The sequence below is a fragment of the Ambystoma mexicanum genome, chromosome 2p (assembly GCF_040938575.1).
Source record: "Ambystoma mexicanum isolate Mex_15411 chromosome 2p, UKY_AmexF1_1, whole genome shotgun sequence".
NCBI lineage: Eukaryota > Metazoa > Chordata > Amphibia > Caudata > Ambystomatidae > Ambystoma > Ambystoma mexicanum.
The window spans coordinates 948,981,343-948,996,493 of NC_090923.1; the positions used below are offsets into that span (position 1 = coordinate 948,981,343).

General features: G+C 46.6%; 1 protein-coding gene across 11 annotated transcripts in view; it reads right to left on the bottom strand.

Annotated features, from left to right (window-relative positions):
• Positions 1-15,151, bottom strand: part of FRMD8 (FERM domain containing 8) — a 1,471,206-nt gene that overhangs the window by 916,548 nt on the left and 539,507 nt on the right. For all 11 annotated transcript variants that reach the window (XM_069644727.1, XM_069644720.1, XM_069644726.1 and 8 more), the window contains one exon: positions 9,923-10,024. In XM_069644727.1, the coding sequence (XP_069500828.1) occupies positions 9,923-10,024 (102 nt within the window). The remainder of the gene's footprint in view (positions 1-9,922; positions 10,025-15,151) is intronic.

Sequence of the window (15,151 nt, forward strand, 5' to 3'; positions counted from 1 at the left end):
ATGCTGATTCCGGGGTGTTTTTCTTGTGGAGGTGTTCGAACGATCTTTTTATGCGTCTCAGGGACACTAGTTCCTCATTAAACCAGAAGCAAGATCGTTTATCGGGTCTTCGAGTTTTGGTGGTAATAGGAGCAAGTAGGTCAATGGTATGGGTGAGGCTTTGTTGGTATTGTTCTGCTAGGTAGGCAGGGTTGTTGGTGCCTCGTATCGTGTTGGCTAGTGCTGCACTCAGAACGGGGGAGAGGTTATCTGGTGAAGGCTTTTTAATGTTTCTGGTTTCAAAGGTGTCTGGTTATTTGGGAATGGTGTGGTCTGTGCTAGTATTATTTATAATAAAGTTGATTACGAAATAGTCTGACCACTTAACAGGGATGATAGAGTCGATGGATACTTGAGTTGAGCGTGAGGAGCCAGTACAGGTTTCTTCCTTTGGAGTGGGTGGGTTCATTTATCACCTGTACGAAGTTCATTTCTGACATAGCTGTGTGAAAGGCTAGTGAGTCAAGATCTAGCGGATCACTGTATCCTAGGTTGATGTCACAGAGGATTATACATTTAGTTTTGGGCTTGATGATGGGAGTTAATAGTAGAGGGGTGTCCAGGTCAGGGTGGGTGTTTTTGTTGGGTGATCTGTACACTAGCAAGAGATTGGTGTTGGTTTTGGATGTATACTTTACTAGTAGGAGTTCGTAACCCTGTATTTGTTCCATTGGGCAGTCTCTGATTTGCAAGTTGGTTCTAGCTATTATAGCGACTCCGCCTCCTTGAGTGTTAGTCCTGTCTGTTCTGAGGATGCTAACGCCTGGGGGGATGGCAAGAGCTAGTAGGGGGCCTGCAGCTGGGTGTAGCCAGGTTTCGGTGACTACCAGCATATCAAGTTGTTGGTCTACAAGAAGGTCATAGATTTCTATTGCATGGGCTCCAAGTGAGCGAGCGTTGATGAGTGCGCCTTTAAGAGTAGAGGTGGGGGCAAGAGACGGTGTGTTGCCTGGTTCAGGGGTGAGATTAATGGTTTTGGTCTTGGTTTGGTGTTTGATAGGTGTGTTAGGGTGGTCTGTGTGTTGGCGGTTGTTAAGGGTGGTGACTGGTTTGGTGGGTGTGTTGAGGGTTGTGGTAGATAAGGTGACCCGGTAGGGGGTTTTAGTTCTAGTCATGAGTCTATTGAGTCTGTCAATACACAAGATGGGTGTTGTCTTATTGTTGGTTTTGTTAGGTCGGATGTGTATGGTGAGGTTGCGAGTGAGGCTCGGGCTGTCTAGAGTAACTGCATTCTTGATGTTGGAGGACGTATTGTTGGGGGGTGCAATTTTTGTGGGGAATGGAGGAAGTGAGGGGAGGAATGGGGTGGGGCAGGGGATAGGGTAGTGCCGTTGACATCCTAATCTAGCTAAGCCTTCATCAATCTTAATGAAGTGTCCTCTTGTGCACGGTGTGGAGTGGGGTATTATGCAGAAAGGGAACATGATGGTGGTCAGGAGAACCAGCATTATATGGGTGAGATTGGCTCCGTTCAGGTCGGCACTATTAGCATGTAGGCTAGATCGGTTGAGGGATTGTTACATACAGTTTGAACGTTATTACAATAAGTATGATGCTACTCTAACCCAGATGACCACAGATGCAGTAATCCAGGCTGATATAGGATTCAATTAGCAGTTGGGCACACAGGCTAAATGCAACTACCCAGCAACAGGTAGGTAACAGGCTAATGCAACAACAATTAGTGGTTGGGCACACAGGCTAAATGCAACTATCCAGCAACAGGTAGGTAACAAGCTAATGCAGGGTTCAATTAGCAGTTTGGCAAATGCAACTATCCAACAATAGGTGGCAACGCTAGGATGGGCAGTTTCAATGGGCAATACAGCTTTATGAATCACAATAGGTGGCAAGGCTAACTAGGCTGCTTCAACATGACACGCATGTGATGGGATGCAATCACATTTAAAGGTCAGGTCAGAATAAGGCATTTGTTATTTGCTGTGTGTATTTGACTACAGAACTGGCTAGGTCAAGCGCCGTGAGACATGGTAGAGAATACAAGCTGCGTAAGAACATTTGTGTAACGCGAACATGTCAGGTCAGAATATGAGCAGTGACATTGTTGGAATTACTCACGCATGTTAGTGTTTGTATTTGCTCCGACGATGCGGAAAGGTCTGGGTTCGACGTAGGCTCAAGTCCACAGTAGGGTTGTTATATGCTCACATGAGCAAACAGGGCCTTTGTCTAGGCCTTCGTCGTGTGGCTGGTGTTTCCGCCTACCGGCGGATGTCGATCAATACAAGGAGCTTCAGTTGCTTAGCAACGAAGCCACACGGCCAGAGCCTCACTCTGGGGCCACGATGCACCCGCCATTGCAGGGCCAGGCGGAAGATTCTGCCAAAATCAGGCACTACGGTGCGCTTCTGATCCGGGAAGAGGCATGGTGTATATGTATTGCTCAAAAGGTGCTAGTATGCCAAATGCACATACATAGAGATTAGCAGTCCTCACCCTTGATGCTTACTGGGTGTTGAGGACGCGGTGCACGGCTGATCCGTGTGTTGCTGGTGCAGCTCCTGGTTGGTCGAGGGCTGGGGCTCCTGCCCTCCTCCACGGTGGTTGCAGCAATACTGGGGGTCCAGGGAAAACAGGGCCTTTGTCTAGGCCTTCAGCCGTAAGCTTTTAGTTTTTTCCTGGGGGTGGTTCTAGATTTCTAACATTATCTTTGTTGTCAGAGGGACTTCTACTCAAGTTCCCCTGCTACTGCAACCGTTGATTGATGATGCGCTTATACACAAGTGTTTCAAAGTGTTAATGATGTTATATTAAGTTGATTTATCTGCTCACATTTTCATGGCCTTCAGGCGCTTTCGTGGCTATGTAAGGGAAAGCAGTGTGGGCTAGTTAATGTTGGAGAGGAATAAGACACAGGACGGCTAAAGGAAAGGGGCCAACGCCAAATGAGGAGGTGTGCCACGAAATGTTGGGGGAGACAAACACCCTTTTTCACTCACACACACACACCCTAAAATTATGCCCATGCCAGGAATAATAGCCATCTTTGAGTGCATGCTTTCTGGGCGTACTTTGTTTTGTGCACTTGAAGTTTGTTTCCAGATGGTCAGTGTCCAGTGGTTGTGTTGATGGGTGTTGGAGGATATTTGAGTTTGTGTGTTGGCTTGAGAGAGGTGTGCAGTTAGGTGGTTTTGGCGGGAGGTTTGTCACCTGTGAGTAGCAAGTGTGCAGTGGGTTGAATGTGATAGAGAAGAGGATATGGTTAGTAGGATTTTTGGGTGGTCTCTGGGTATTGTATAGCTATGCAATGGTTTATATTTTGAAGGGTGTTCACCTTTACATAGGCATGCTGATTTAGGGTGCGGTTTGTAGCGTTGTGGTGGCCTCCCATTAAAGATGATAGTTGTCTAGAAGTTGTTGGACTGTTTATCCCAGCGAGTTCAATAACAAGGTTTTTAGCAGTTTCTGCTAGGTGGTCTTCTGTCCCGACTTCCTTTGGAATTGTGTTCCATAATTTGGCTTTGAATAGAGGAGGTAGTTCCTTCACACTGAGATTTCTTGTAGTGTCTTATTTCTATTTGGAGGTTGTGTTAATCTTAAGGTTCTTATGGTTATCTACCTGGTGATTTTTTCTTGGAGGAATTCAGCTCCTTGCTTGTGTAGTGATCTATGGGCAATGCAGAGGGCTTTGAAATAGATTTGTTTCTTGACTAGTAGCCAATGTAGTCTTCTCAGGGCTGGAGTGATGCAATCTCTTCCATTTAGTATCAGGAGTAATCTTACTGCTGTGTTTTGGATGTGTTGTAGTGCTTGAGGTATTAAGGCATTCCTAGGTAGGGACTATTTGCGTAATATATTCTTGAAAGTACCAAAGAGAATGCAGGTTCGGTGTGAGAAGCTGAGGTAAAGGAGGATCCCTCTCGTCAGACAAAATTGGTGGCAATTATTGTTTTACTTTAGCATTAACCTGTGACTCCAGGGTGAGACCACTGTCCATGAGTATTCACAGGCTTTTTTATTACTGTTAAGGGTTCAATTTGGGAGCATGCGAGAGATGTCTGTTAGGTTATCGTCGTCTCGTGGGGTAATCGTTAATTCCGTTTTGGTTGGGTTTAGTTTAAGATTGTTGTTTGCCATTCAGGTGTTTTATGTCGGTCAGACATGTATTGAGGATATTGTCAGGGTCAGTGTTCGTATCTCTCTTAAGCTGGATGTCAGTCCATATGTTTTTATGAGCTTCATTAGGGGTGCCGTGTAAATATTGGAGAAGAGGGGTAGGCTTGAACCTTGTGGTACCGCGCAGGTGATGGTTTTTGTGTTCAATGTGAATGGTGGTATGTAGATTCTTTCGTTTGTCAGTGAGGAAGGATTTCAGCCTTTGTAGTGAAGCATTTTGGATACCGGTTTCTACCAGTCTCTTGATTAATGCAGTGTGTGCAATCATATCAAAAGGTGGCAGACATGTCAATAAGCATGAAGGCGGATTGGGTGTTGTCCACGTTCATCTTTGGGTCATCCCATATGGAGAGTAGTGCAGGTTTGGTTCCTCTCATGGATCTGAAATCAGCTTTCGATTGGTCTAGTAGTCTGTTGGTTTCCACATGGTTGGTACACATGGTCCTATAATTCTGTTGTCCTATGGTAGCCCCAATGGCTCAGAACATGGATGCTTATTTAGCACCCAATTTTGGCACAAGGGTAATTTTTTGTATTGCCCCACGATTGTGTTATGAAGTTGGCTGGTGTCAGTTTTAATTTCGGCTTTGACTTCACCAGGGGTGTAGCCAGTTTTACTGCATTTCTAACCAAATGTACCAGTATGATAGCCATTCAGAGAAAAGAAAAAAGGTTTAGCCTTACATCTGCCCATTTTGTTTTGGCCCATCCCTTGGTTTGTGGAAACCATGAAGGGGCCATAACATGATTGTTGGCCACAAATGGGCTCACTGAATCCCAGCCATGCAGTAGTTTAGACAGGTCCACTACCGCTCAGAGCACAATACATAAACTGTTTGAGTGGACTTAGTGTTTGGTGGCAGTTTTTAGGGCCAGCCTCTGGTAGATGACCAAAACCTTTATGTGTCTGCCTAGTGTGAGATTAGAGCACTAGCTTAGGCCAGCCCACGAGTGAAAGCATATCTAGGAGAAACCCTTTGCACACCTCAAGTCTGCTGAAACTTACCTGAATTAACAGCAAAGGTGTAGACAGGATAGGGCCTAAGTGGGCAAGGCTCACCCCAAATCTGTAAATACCACTGTTTACCTTCACTAAAATTAACATCTGAAATGGAAAACATTCTTTCCTCTATGAAGCCCACAGCCTGCCAGATAACATAATCGCACCGAAAATTACCTAGAAACATAGGCCGATTTTTGCCCCTTTCCTTACAAGGTTGGTTAACGCCTCTTTCCAAGATGGTAAGGTGCTATTATCTATAAAAACCGTCATGGTAACCACCCCCTTGGCCAAGAACCATCAGGTGACCCCCCCTACCACCAAGAACCTTAGGCCTATCAACAACTCTAACTTTTTGCTTAAGGTGCTAGACAAAGTGGCCTACAGGCAATTCCAACGTATCATTGAAGCCAATTGTATTCTTCACCCCAGACAATCGGGCTTCAAATCCAATTACAACACAGACTGCGCACCTGTGGACCTAACAAGCTCATACGCTTAGTATATCAGATGAAGGCAGGGTAGGCATCCTGGTTCTATTGGACTTGTCAGCGACCTTCGATTTGTTTGATCATACTATGTTAACACAATCCCTCCAGCTCTCGGGGCAATGCTCAGGCAGTGCTGCTGAATGGTTCCTTTCCTTTCTGTCAGATCGTGAATCCCGAATTCAGTGTGGACAGGCAAGCTCTGCCAACAACCAATTCGCTGTGGAGTCCTGCAGGGGGGCAGTCTATCGCCAAGTCTGTTCAATCTGTATATCCAGCCTCTCTGCACCCTGATGCACAATCAAGGTGTTTTCCTCAACTATGCAGACGATTTCCAACTGGTCATTGAGGCGACCAGAGACTATGTGGCAGACTCCACCGCCTTGTCCACTACCTACCATCTGATCGAGCACTGGATGTCCTCTAATTGGCTCTGTTGAAACCACAACAAGACCAAATGACTGATTTTTGGTCCCAAAACAGCACGAGCCAAACTCCACTCCGAATATTCCTGCTTTCTAATTAATACGAGCAGCATTTGCATCCTCAGTAGGGTAAAAACCGTGGGCATCTGTCGCAAGGCGTCTCTTGATTCAGACGCCCACGTTGACCAGCTGACCGAGAGTTGCAACTACTCCACCTGTTAAAGAACATAAGGCCATTTATCTCTAAGATTAACACTGCTACGATTGCCCGAGCTACTGTACTGGCAAGACTGGACTATTGCAACGCCTTGTTGATAGGAGCCTCCGCTAAGAACCTTAGGAGGTGCCAATTACTACAGAACAGCGCAGTGCGCATCGTCAACAATCTAGGTGTGTGTATATTAACCTGGGAGCTGCATTGGCGGCCATTCCAAGAGCGAATTAACTTTAAGGTGGCCATTATCATCCATAAATGTGTGCATGGAGACGCTCTATCCTACCTGAAAATGCTGATCCCACAGTAATCGCCCGGTCAGAGCACTGTGGTCATCTAACAATGGGCAGATCATCTGTTCCAGGTTCAAAAGGTAGAAGGGCCTGGGAAGATCCTTCCAGGTCAAAGCTGCTAAACTTTGGAATTCCCTCCCTCCTCCCATGATGCAAAGCCACAATATTCAGAAATAAAACCTTAAAAACCTTGTTATTCGAGCAAATTCTCCCTCCCGGTCCAGTTTCCCATGAACTTGTCCCGTGATAATGGTTTCGTCCGCTTGTGTTTGCGTCGCGTTCTGATGTCTGCAGGTTGTCGGCGCGTTACAAATAAATAAAATAAATGCCCACTCAGCAGTGCTGTGCGACCATTTACAGAAGTTAATGTCACTGCGATAGGCCCAAGTACATTAGCTTCAGGCACCACTTGTTAGGCAATCCTGGCTATGCCACTGATTAACAGAGGATTTTGCCATGACAATGGGCTCAATTTTAGAATCAGGTTTGGCCATAGTGGCTTAGTTCTGGGTCCTTTGTCTCTTGCTCTGGTTTCTTCTTTTGGCTGCTGGTAGTCATTCCTGTGCTCTCCCTCGCTCTCATGTTACTCGTCCTCACTTGCTGGACCGGATGCCGCATGCTGGGACTGTTTCTGGGCCTGCTTTTGCGTTACCTCCCAGTGCAATTCTACAGGGGCTCATGCCTCGAGGTAGGGAGCCTCCTTCATCCAGAATAGTGGTGGGACACCAATACTCTGCATCTGCTCCTTCCCAGGCCCTCAGCCTCAAACTGTTTTCTTCGGCTGCCCTGTTTTGCCCTTTGAGCCATCTGGATCTGCTTGGCTGGGTTCCTCCGTCGTCTATGCCACCCCCTTGTCATTGCTTCTGCTCCTGGCTGGTCATCTTCTCTCGAAGACTGATCAATCTTTTGGACCATCTGGGTAGTCGCTGATCTGGAGTGCAAATGCCTGGATACCAGATCCTACATCTTGTCCTGTGGAAGAAGCCTTGTACTGACTGGGTTGTTTCCCTGCAAATTCCTCTGGATCTCGTCTCGCGAGTACTTCCTCATGGGTCCTGGAGTACGCATATATTCATTGCATTTCTCATCCGGGGTCCCCTGAGTCTTGAAGTGGAAAGGGTGTTGCAGGCCCTCTCCACCTTTGGAATTCATTGATTCAAATAAATCTCTCTCTGGAGGGTAGAAATGATCTTTACCTGCCCTTGCTCTATAACCAGTGCTCTGCCTATTGAAACTGTTGCATGTAATAGTTTGGGGGAATATTTCTACAACCAAAAAACACCTCCTAAAAAGACTTCTGAAGTACTCACCTGAACATGTGGCATTTCTCCTGGGCTCCTGTTAGGATCCTTCGAGTGGTCTACATAGTGATATAATTGGGGCATGTAGGTAGGATTTACTACAAATAATTATATTAACTGACAAAACTCTGGCTATAGAATTGTGTTGCGATACGGTTTTTAGCTGTGGTTACATTCTAGTAATCCTTTCCCACGGGTGAATAAAACCATGCTCGTACCAATAACAACTTTGGTCTCCAATTGGCTGTGAGGGACAACAGCAATCACAGTATCTACCTAACCTCCCTCTGGGACTTTCTAGGTGGGATCTGCGCTACCATAGAGTTAGTCCTAATGAGTTGAGCCTTCCTGAAACTCAAGCCCCACTCTATATCCTTCCTTTCATGCCCCGATGTCCTTCCTCATCTGTCCCTCCGATGCCTCTTACTACACTACCTCCACCCTACAATGTTACTCTTTCCGACTCTCTCTCCCCTGCTACTCTCCCCTCCATACCTCTACTCTCCCCACCACAATGTACTATTACTCCCCCACTACACTACTCTACCCACTCCACACTATACTACTACTACTGTCCCCACTGCTACATTTTAAAAATGTTTATTGTTGCATTCGTGTTTAACAAAAAACCTTATACAACACACGAAAACAAGTTAAAACAGAAGTAAGGAAATAAAAAACAAGAGAATAAAATACAATAATACTGGTAAGAAGAAAAATAAGCGCTCAATCTGCGTGGTACTAACCATAGTTCATGAAAATCATACTCTCGTTTCCAGTCCATTTAAAAGAATATTCAAAATATTATTCAAGGCTAGAATTAAAAAAACATCCACCCTCCACATTATTCTGCACCAAAACAAATTCATTAACACTTCCGAGCTGTCACTTATATTCTTGAAACAAGAAACTCGAATATTTGAAAAGTGTGAACATGTGATAACCAAGTGTTTCAATGTTTCTGTTGTACCTAGGATACCACAAAATCTGCAGTCTAAAGAGGCATAGAAGTTGGATGGATTTTTCCAGTGTTTGGCCCTTTCGTAGGTATGAAACTGATTCAACCTAAAACGCAAATGGTTCCCATGTATTGTTTTGCAAGGAAATCGTTGCAGATGAAGTGGAATACATTCTCTAGAATGGACAAACAATATTTCGCATAGGTGGCATAAGTTCCAATTCTATCGATTGTTTCGACCCAGTCAGCCCTAAAGACGCTCCTTTTGACAACTCCTGGACGCTGTACAAGATCTATCACCGACACCCCCATTGCTTCAAGTACACCTTGCATCCTCGATCTGAAGACAGAAAGAGAGGAAACAGACTCAGCGATCATAGCTTTATTGAGAGCCTCATATTCTCAGGAGGATCAGACATTTCTCTGAAGGTAGTGAGTTGCTTCCACATGTATTGAGCATTCAGAGAGATGAGGCAAAGTTTGTGTCTGATTATCGCATTGGGAGTTGCCAAAGGGAGACCAAGAACCTCCTTCCACAACTTGCCATGGATAATGTTAAGCAAGTAGCCCAGATCATGTAGGGACATTTCAAGGCCATATAGGAAAATTGATTCTATCTTAGCTAGATAGAATCGTCGTACCGGTAAGAGAATATTTACACATCCTTCTCAACAGGATTTTCAATTTGAAAGCCGATTTTTTCGACTTGTCATAAAGACTGGTTTTACATGTTTCCACAGTGGCCTTGTTGGTAAGGTGGTATCCCAAATAGGTCACTGCGTGAACTTGTTAGACTCTTACAGGTCCCATCCCCAGAGTCTTATTTTTGGTTTAGTACCCCTGGAAAACACCAACACCTTTGATTTAGAAGTGTTCAGGTCTCTACTGTCCTCTCCACACTACTACTCTCCGCTCTCCACTACACTACTCCTCCCCATCTTCTACTTGGCCATCCTCTTTCCACTCTCCCTTCTACTCTATCACTAACAGAGCCCAGTATCAAACTTCCACTTCACTTGTATACTGAAAACATCAAGTAAGTGAATATTCCCAGTGCTACAACATACCTTGGCTGATGTCCTCCTCAGAGCATTCAGTGAAGCGGAACAACAGGTCCTGCCACTGCCGGCACACTTTGTATGGTTGATGCTTTGGTTTTAGCTGAACTTCTATAAACGAAAAAAAAAAGAAAGAAAATAAAACCAGTGAGATGGACCATATCCAAGCACCACATTCAGTATTAGAGCAGTCCTAAAAGTTGAGCACTGTAACAACTATTGCACTATTAATCCAGTGTCCCCATTCCTCATTAATGTTCATTCTCCCGTCCAAGGGGATGGTACTGGGGCCAAAATGACACTGAGCAATCAGATGGCCCTTAAATGAGTTCCTGCACAATCCACCTTCCATAACTGCCCTTTAGTCCTTTTCTATACACAGACCTAAAATATTGCAGATCGGAGGATTTTACTAGGGCCAGGGGGTATGCATATGGAGGAAACGGTAACTATGGACCAGGAGAACATTAGTATACAACAGTGAGTAACGTACACATACTCCTAATGGCTGATCCCCTTCTCCCCCCACCCCCAATTGTAACAAATTTGATTCTGCCCAGCAGAACTAAGCTTCAAACCAGGAGCCAACTGAGATGGGCCAGAAGGACACAGACTCAGTGGATTGATTTCACAGGTTTCTTTATTAAAGAGAAGGGGCAAAGGCCTAACCATCTATCTATACCATGAGGCATCACATCCTAACAAAACTAAATAAGTTGAGTCATCAGTAAAAGTCTCAAGAAGGAATCTGTCCATCCTCCAAAATAACCTTATCTGACCCCATCACAAACCTAAAAACTAAGGACAGGAAAAGGACTCCCTTCTCCTGGTACTTTCTCTGCTTCTTGGCCTCTCCTTTATTCCCTCCTGGATTGATTGAAGTATGAACAGTCCAATACTGATGCTCATTCTCTCTTCTGGATGTTGACGTGAGAATTTCCTTTTTCTCACGAGTAGGAGTGTTGCAGTAACGATTCTTGCTTGCTTCATTGGCTTTTAACATTAGAGTCTCTTTCTCTGTGCTGAGACTAATATGAGCATTCCAATATTGATTCTGGTTTGCTTCACTGGCTCTTAATATTGTTGTGTCTTCATCTACACTGGGACGATTCTGAGGACTCCAATAATTATCAATAACTTTTTCTAGATATCAATGTGCTATACTCTTCTCCTTTACTGAGATGAGCATACGTATTCCAATAAGGCTTCTTATCCATTTCACTGGTGCTTAATATTTTAGTCCCTTTTTCTATACTGAGATGAGTATGAGCCTTCCAACAACTATTCTCGTCTGCTTCCCTGGATTTTAATATTCTAGTCTTGTTATTTGCACTGGGAAGAGTATGAGCATTCCAATAAAGATTCTGTGCCTCCCTTCCCGGGTCTCCTATCTTCCCAGTTACCTTTGGCTGGTAAGGAAAACGTCACTGGGATCCCGATTCTTTCCTGGTCATCTCTTCGGTTTGTCAGGTGGCCTCTGCTGTTTTCTTTACGTCTTTTTCTCTGTATCGCCTTATTTGCAGACACTCTGGTTTTTCAGTTACCAACTTGTTGCATACTGGAAAAGCGGTATCGGCAGTATTCACAGGATCCGTGGTCCATTACACGCTTATTGTGGTCACTACTCTCCATGCAATTTGCTTCCCAGCTGTAAGGATGCGGTGCATCAGACTTCACTTCTATCCTTAGTAATGAGACGCTGGGTGCCTCCCTCTGATTCCTTTTCACTCTCCAGTTCAGGAAACGGAGCGTCCAGCCTCTGCTCAGTGCCGGCCTCCCAGCCACTTTGTAACTCTTGGGCTTCTTCCTTTAATTCCCATGCTCCCCCCCCCCCTTTCCTATACTACGCAGCCGTGGGGCTTCCCGGGGCGTCGCTTTGCATTCTTTTCTCTCTTTCTCCCATGGATTCTCTACTCCACAGATCCTCCTCTGCTCAGTTGATGTGCTTTCCTTAGCTAAAGGAAGATTTACAGTGACTGGTTTACAATAGCACATACATGTATTTTCTTCACAGCAATGTCTGAAGAGGTAACATTAGTATATTTTTGAGGGCGTTCCTCACGGGGGTAGGGGGGATGACTCCCCTTTGGGGAAAAGTGATGAATTCTTGTGATTTGTCACACAACACAATCACAAAGGTAAAACAGGCACAGTTAAGAGATGCCTCCTTTGCCTTTTGTGGGCCGAGCAAAGGCTATACTTTGAAGAGGGATGAGAATGCGATTCAGTAAGACCCAAACAGCAAAGCATAACAGTCCAAAATAAAGGGAATGTCCTATCATGGATCTATAAAAATAGATCTACTTTTCTTTTTAAAAAAACACACAGTCTGCAAAATAACTAAATGGAAAAACATTACACAAAACAGAAAATAAGCAAAGATAGCACAATGCAGCACTCTGAGTATTGAATCTGTCGTGTAAGGCACGTAAACACTACAATGTTCTTCAAAAGGATGTTTCTTAAACTGAAAAGGTGCAAAGGTGACCTAACCAGTCTCTAGGACCCAGAAATGGACCAAGGGGGCAGTTAATAGTCAATAGTACCCTTTTACAGTTCGACAGTGTCAAACCAGGTTTTGAGCAGTTGTTCAAGCGGTTCGAACCAAATGTATAACGGGTGTTGGGCCAGGTCGAAACTGGGAGCTCACGAGTTCGAAGGCAGCACTCAAGCGATGCAGGTCTGAATGTGTACCAGTGTTAGGTCGAAGTTGAACAGGTGTCACGTCCGCTCCCTTTAGGGGTCGGCGCACGTGGTCTTTATGGCACAGGTGGAGACGCGTTTCGTGCATCGCCTCTATTTCCTCCAACATGGCGGTAGCAAGGAAGAGCAGCGCACCAGCCTTCCGAATCAGGAAGTGTTGGGTGACTCTGCCCCCAACCTTGGAGAAAGGATTTCCTTCGACGGCGTCTTCGGAACAGCGCATTGCTACTGTTCTCAGAGGCCATGCTCCGTAAGTTCGCTATTCTAGGCCAGCTCTCTTTACTATACGAAAACTCTTCTTGTCTGATATCTTTCTACTGTTTCTCCTTTTCATAGTTTCAGACTCCTCTGTCCTCGATCCTCCGCCCTGCCAGCTTTCCACACGCATACACCGGAGGCACTCGTTCCACACTGTTCAGTACGTATAGTTTCTTGGTTCCCCTAGCATACATATCCATTCATTCGTTCCATTACTAACCTTTCTCCACCCTTCAGTCTCCTCAGCATGGTCAGGGAATTACTTTTTCCAACTCGCTGAACGGACTACAACCTCCGTGCAAACCATCCTCCATCTCATCAGCAGACATTCAGAATTAAAGGTATATCGCACGCTTTGATGGCTACGTGAGAGGACGTTCCTTGGAGGAGCTCCCGATGATCCGATCCTGATCTTGGGAAGAAGTGATGGTTTTTGGCAGACTTTCGAGCCCACGGTGTAACCAAAGGCGTATGAAAGTGGGGGGCACATGGTGAGTGCCCTCCCCACCAGCGAGACTGCATATCCACGGAACTAGACTCTGAAGAAGGTGGCGGTCGCACAAAGGAAGGGGAGCATTCAAGATGGCCCCCTGTGGACAAAGGGCCATAAATGGTCCGATGAGCTGAGGAGGTTGGTCGGAACGTGGGCAAGCCCAACCAGACAGACGGGTCGCATGCGCCTCCGGCAGAAGGCAAGAACATAAGGGCGAGCCCACACTGAAGAGGCCCTGGATCGTGGTGGGCTAGCAGAGTGAATCCGGGTCCAGCGGAACCTCGCTGTGAAGAGGCCGGCGAGCGAACCCTGCGAGGATACAGCTGGGCGCGTAGGCCCAACCGACGCAGCAGGATGTCCTCCAAGGTGGTGCGACCCCGGATCAAACAGCCCACGATGGAGACCTACGCTAGGTCGCCCTCGGGCGCGGAAGGGGGCAAGAGCAAATAAACCCCCGGGTACTATCCAGGAGGTGCTGGCAGCAATTGCCGACTTGAAGGTGGCCTGGGAGACGAAGCTGGGCCTGGCCATGAAAGAGCTGCAAGAGTGCCTAAACCTTAAGATAGAAGCGGTCGGAGAAGAAGTGAACCTGTTGCGCCAGGATGTGCGAACGATCGCGGAGCGCACTGGGGAACTGGAGAAGGAGTTGGCCCCGACCACGGAGGCGTGCAATACACACGGCAAGGAGCTTCATGCCCTCGTGCAACGAGAGGGCAATTTGGAGGACAGAGCAGGCAGAGGTGCGCGCCAGGCGCAACAACATTCGCATAGTGGGGGTACCGAAGGGAATGGAAGGATCGAACCCCACGGATTTCGTTGAAACCATGCTTTTGCAGGAGATTACAGGCGGGGAGCTGACCCAGGGGTTCGCGGTCGAAAGGGCGCAGAGGGCCCTGACCAGGAGACCGGCCCAACGAGCCCCCCCGCGGCTGCTGATCGCGAAGATCTTGAACTATCGTGACCGCGAGAAGATTCTCGAATTTTTCCGGAAAGGAGGCACGATAGAAAGGGGGTCAGCGAATATAACGGCGTATCCGGATTATACTCTGCTCGTACAACGGAGTCGAATGAACTTTGGGACGGTGAAGAGGAGGCTTAGAGAAGCAGGCCACCGCTACATGTTGCTTTACCCCGCCAGGTTAAAGGTGTTTTATAAGAACAGATCCCCTCTTCTTTGAGACGCCGAGCGAAGCGATGGAATGGTTGGATATGCAAGGTCGACCTCAGGAATCGGATGCCCGGACAGAAGCGGCTGGAGATAAGTAGCACGTGGCAGAGGCACCCGTTAGGCCATAGCTATGACATTGGGACTGGAATATAGTTTGATATTGTGCTTGTGTGGGGGAAGTCACGGCATCTGCCGGCGGGTTCCGTTGAATTCACTTCTCCTAAATAGATGACTGGGAGCTCCTGGGGAGCACCCTCTGCACCCGATAGTAGTATAGTGGGGTCCTTGTTCTTGGTCACGAGACGGGCCCAGACGTGGGTAGGCCCGAGATCTAGGGATGGAGCTGGGCTATTGTTAGGGGTTGGCGTGGGGGGGGGTTATGTGCAGTGGTGTGAGGTTGGGGAAGGGGGAGGGGGGCACTGTTCGTGAATAGAAGGGAAAGAGCCAGGAAACGACCCTACGTGGGGAACATTATGGGAAGGGGCGGGATGGAGATAGACCAACCGGATGGCATCGGGTAATCTCAGAATCGTGACCTGGAATGTACGGGGCCTCAACAGCTACCTTAAACGTAACAAAGTGATGTTGTATTTAAAGAGGATGCGCGTAGGCATAG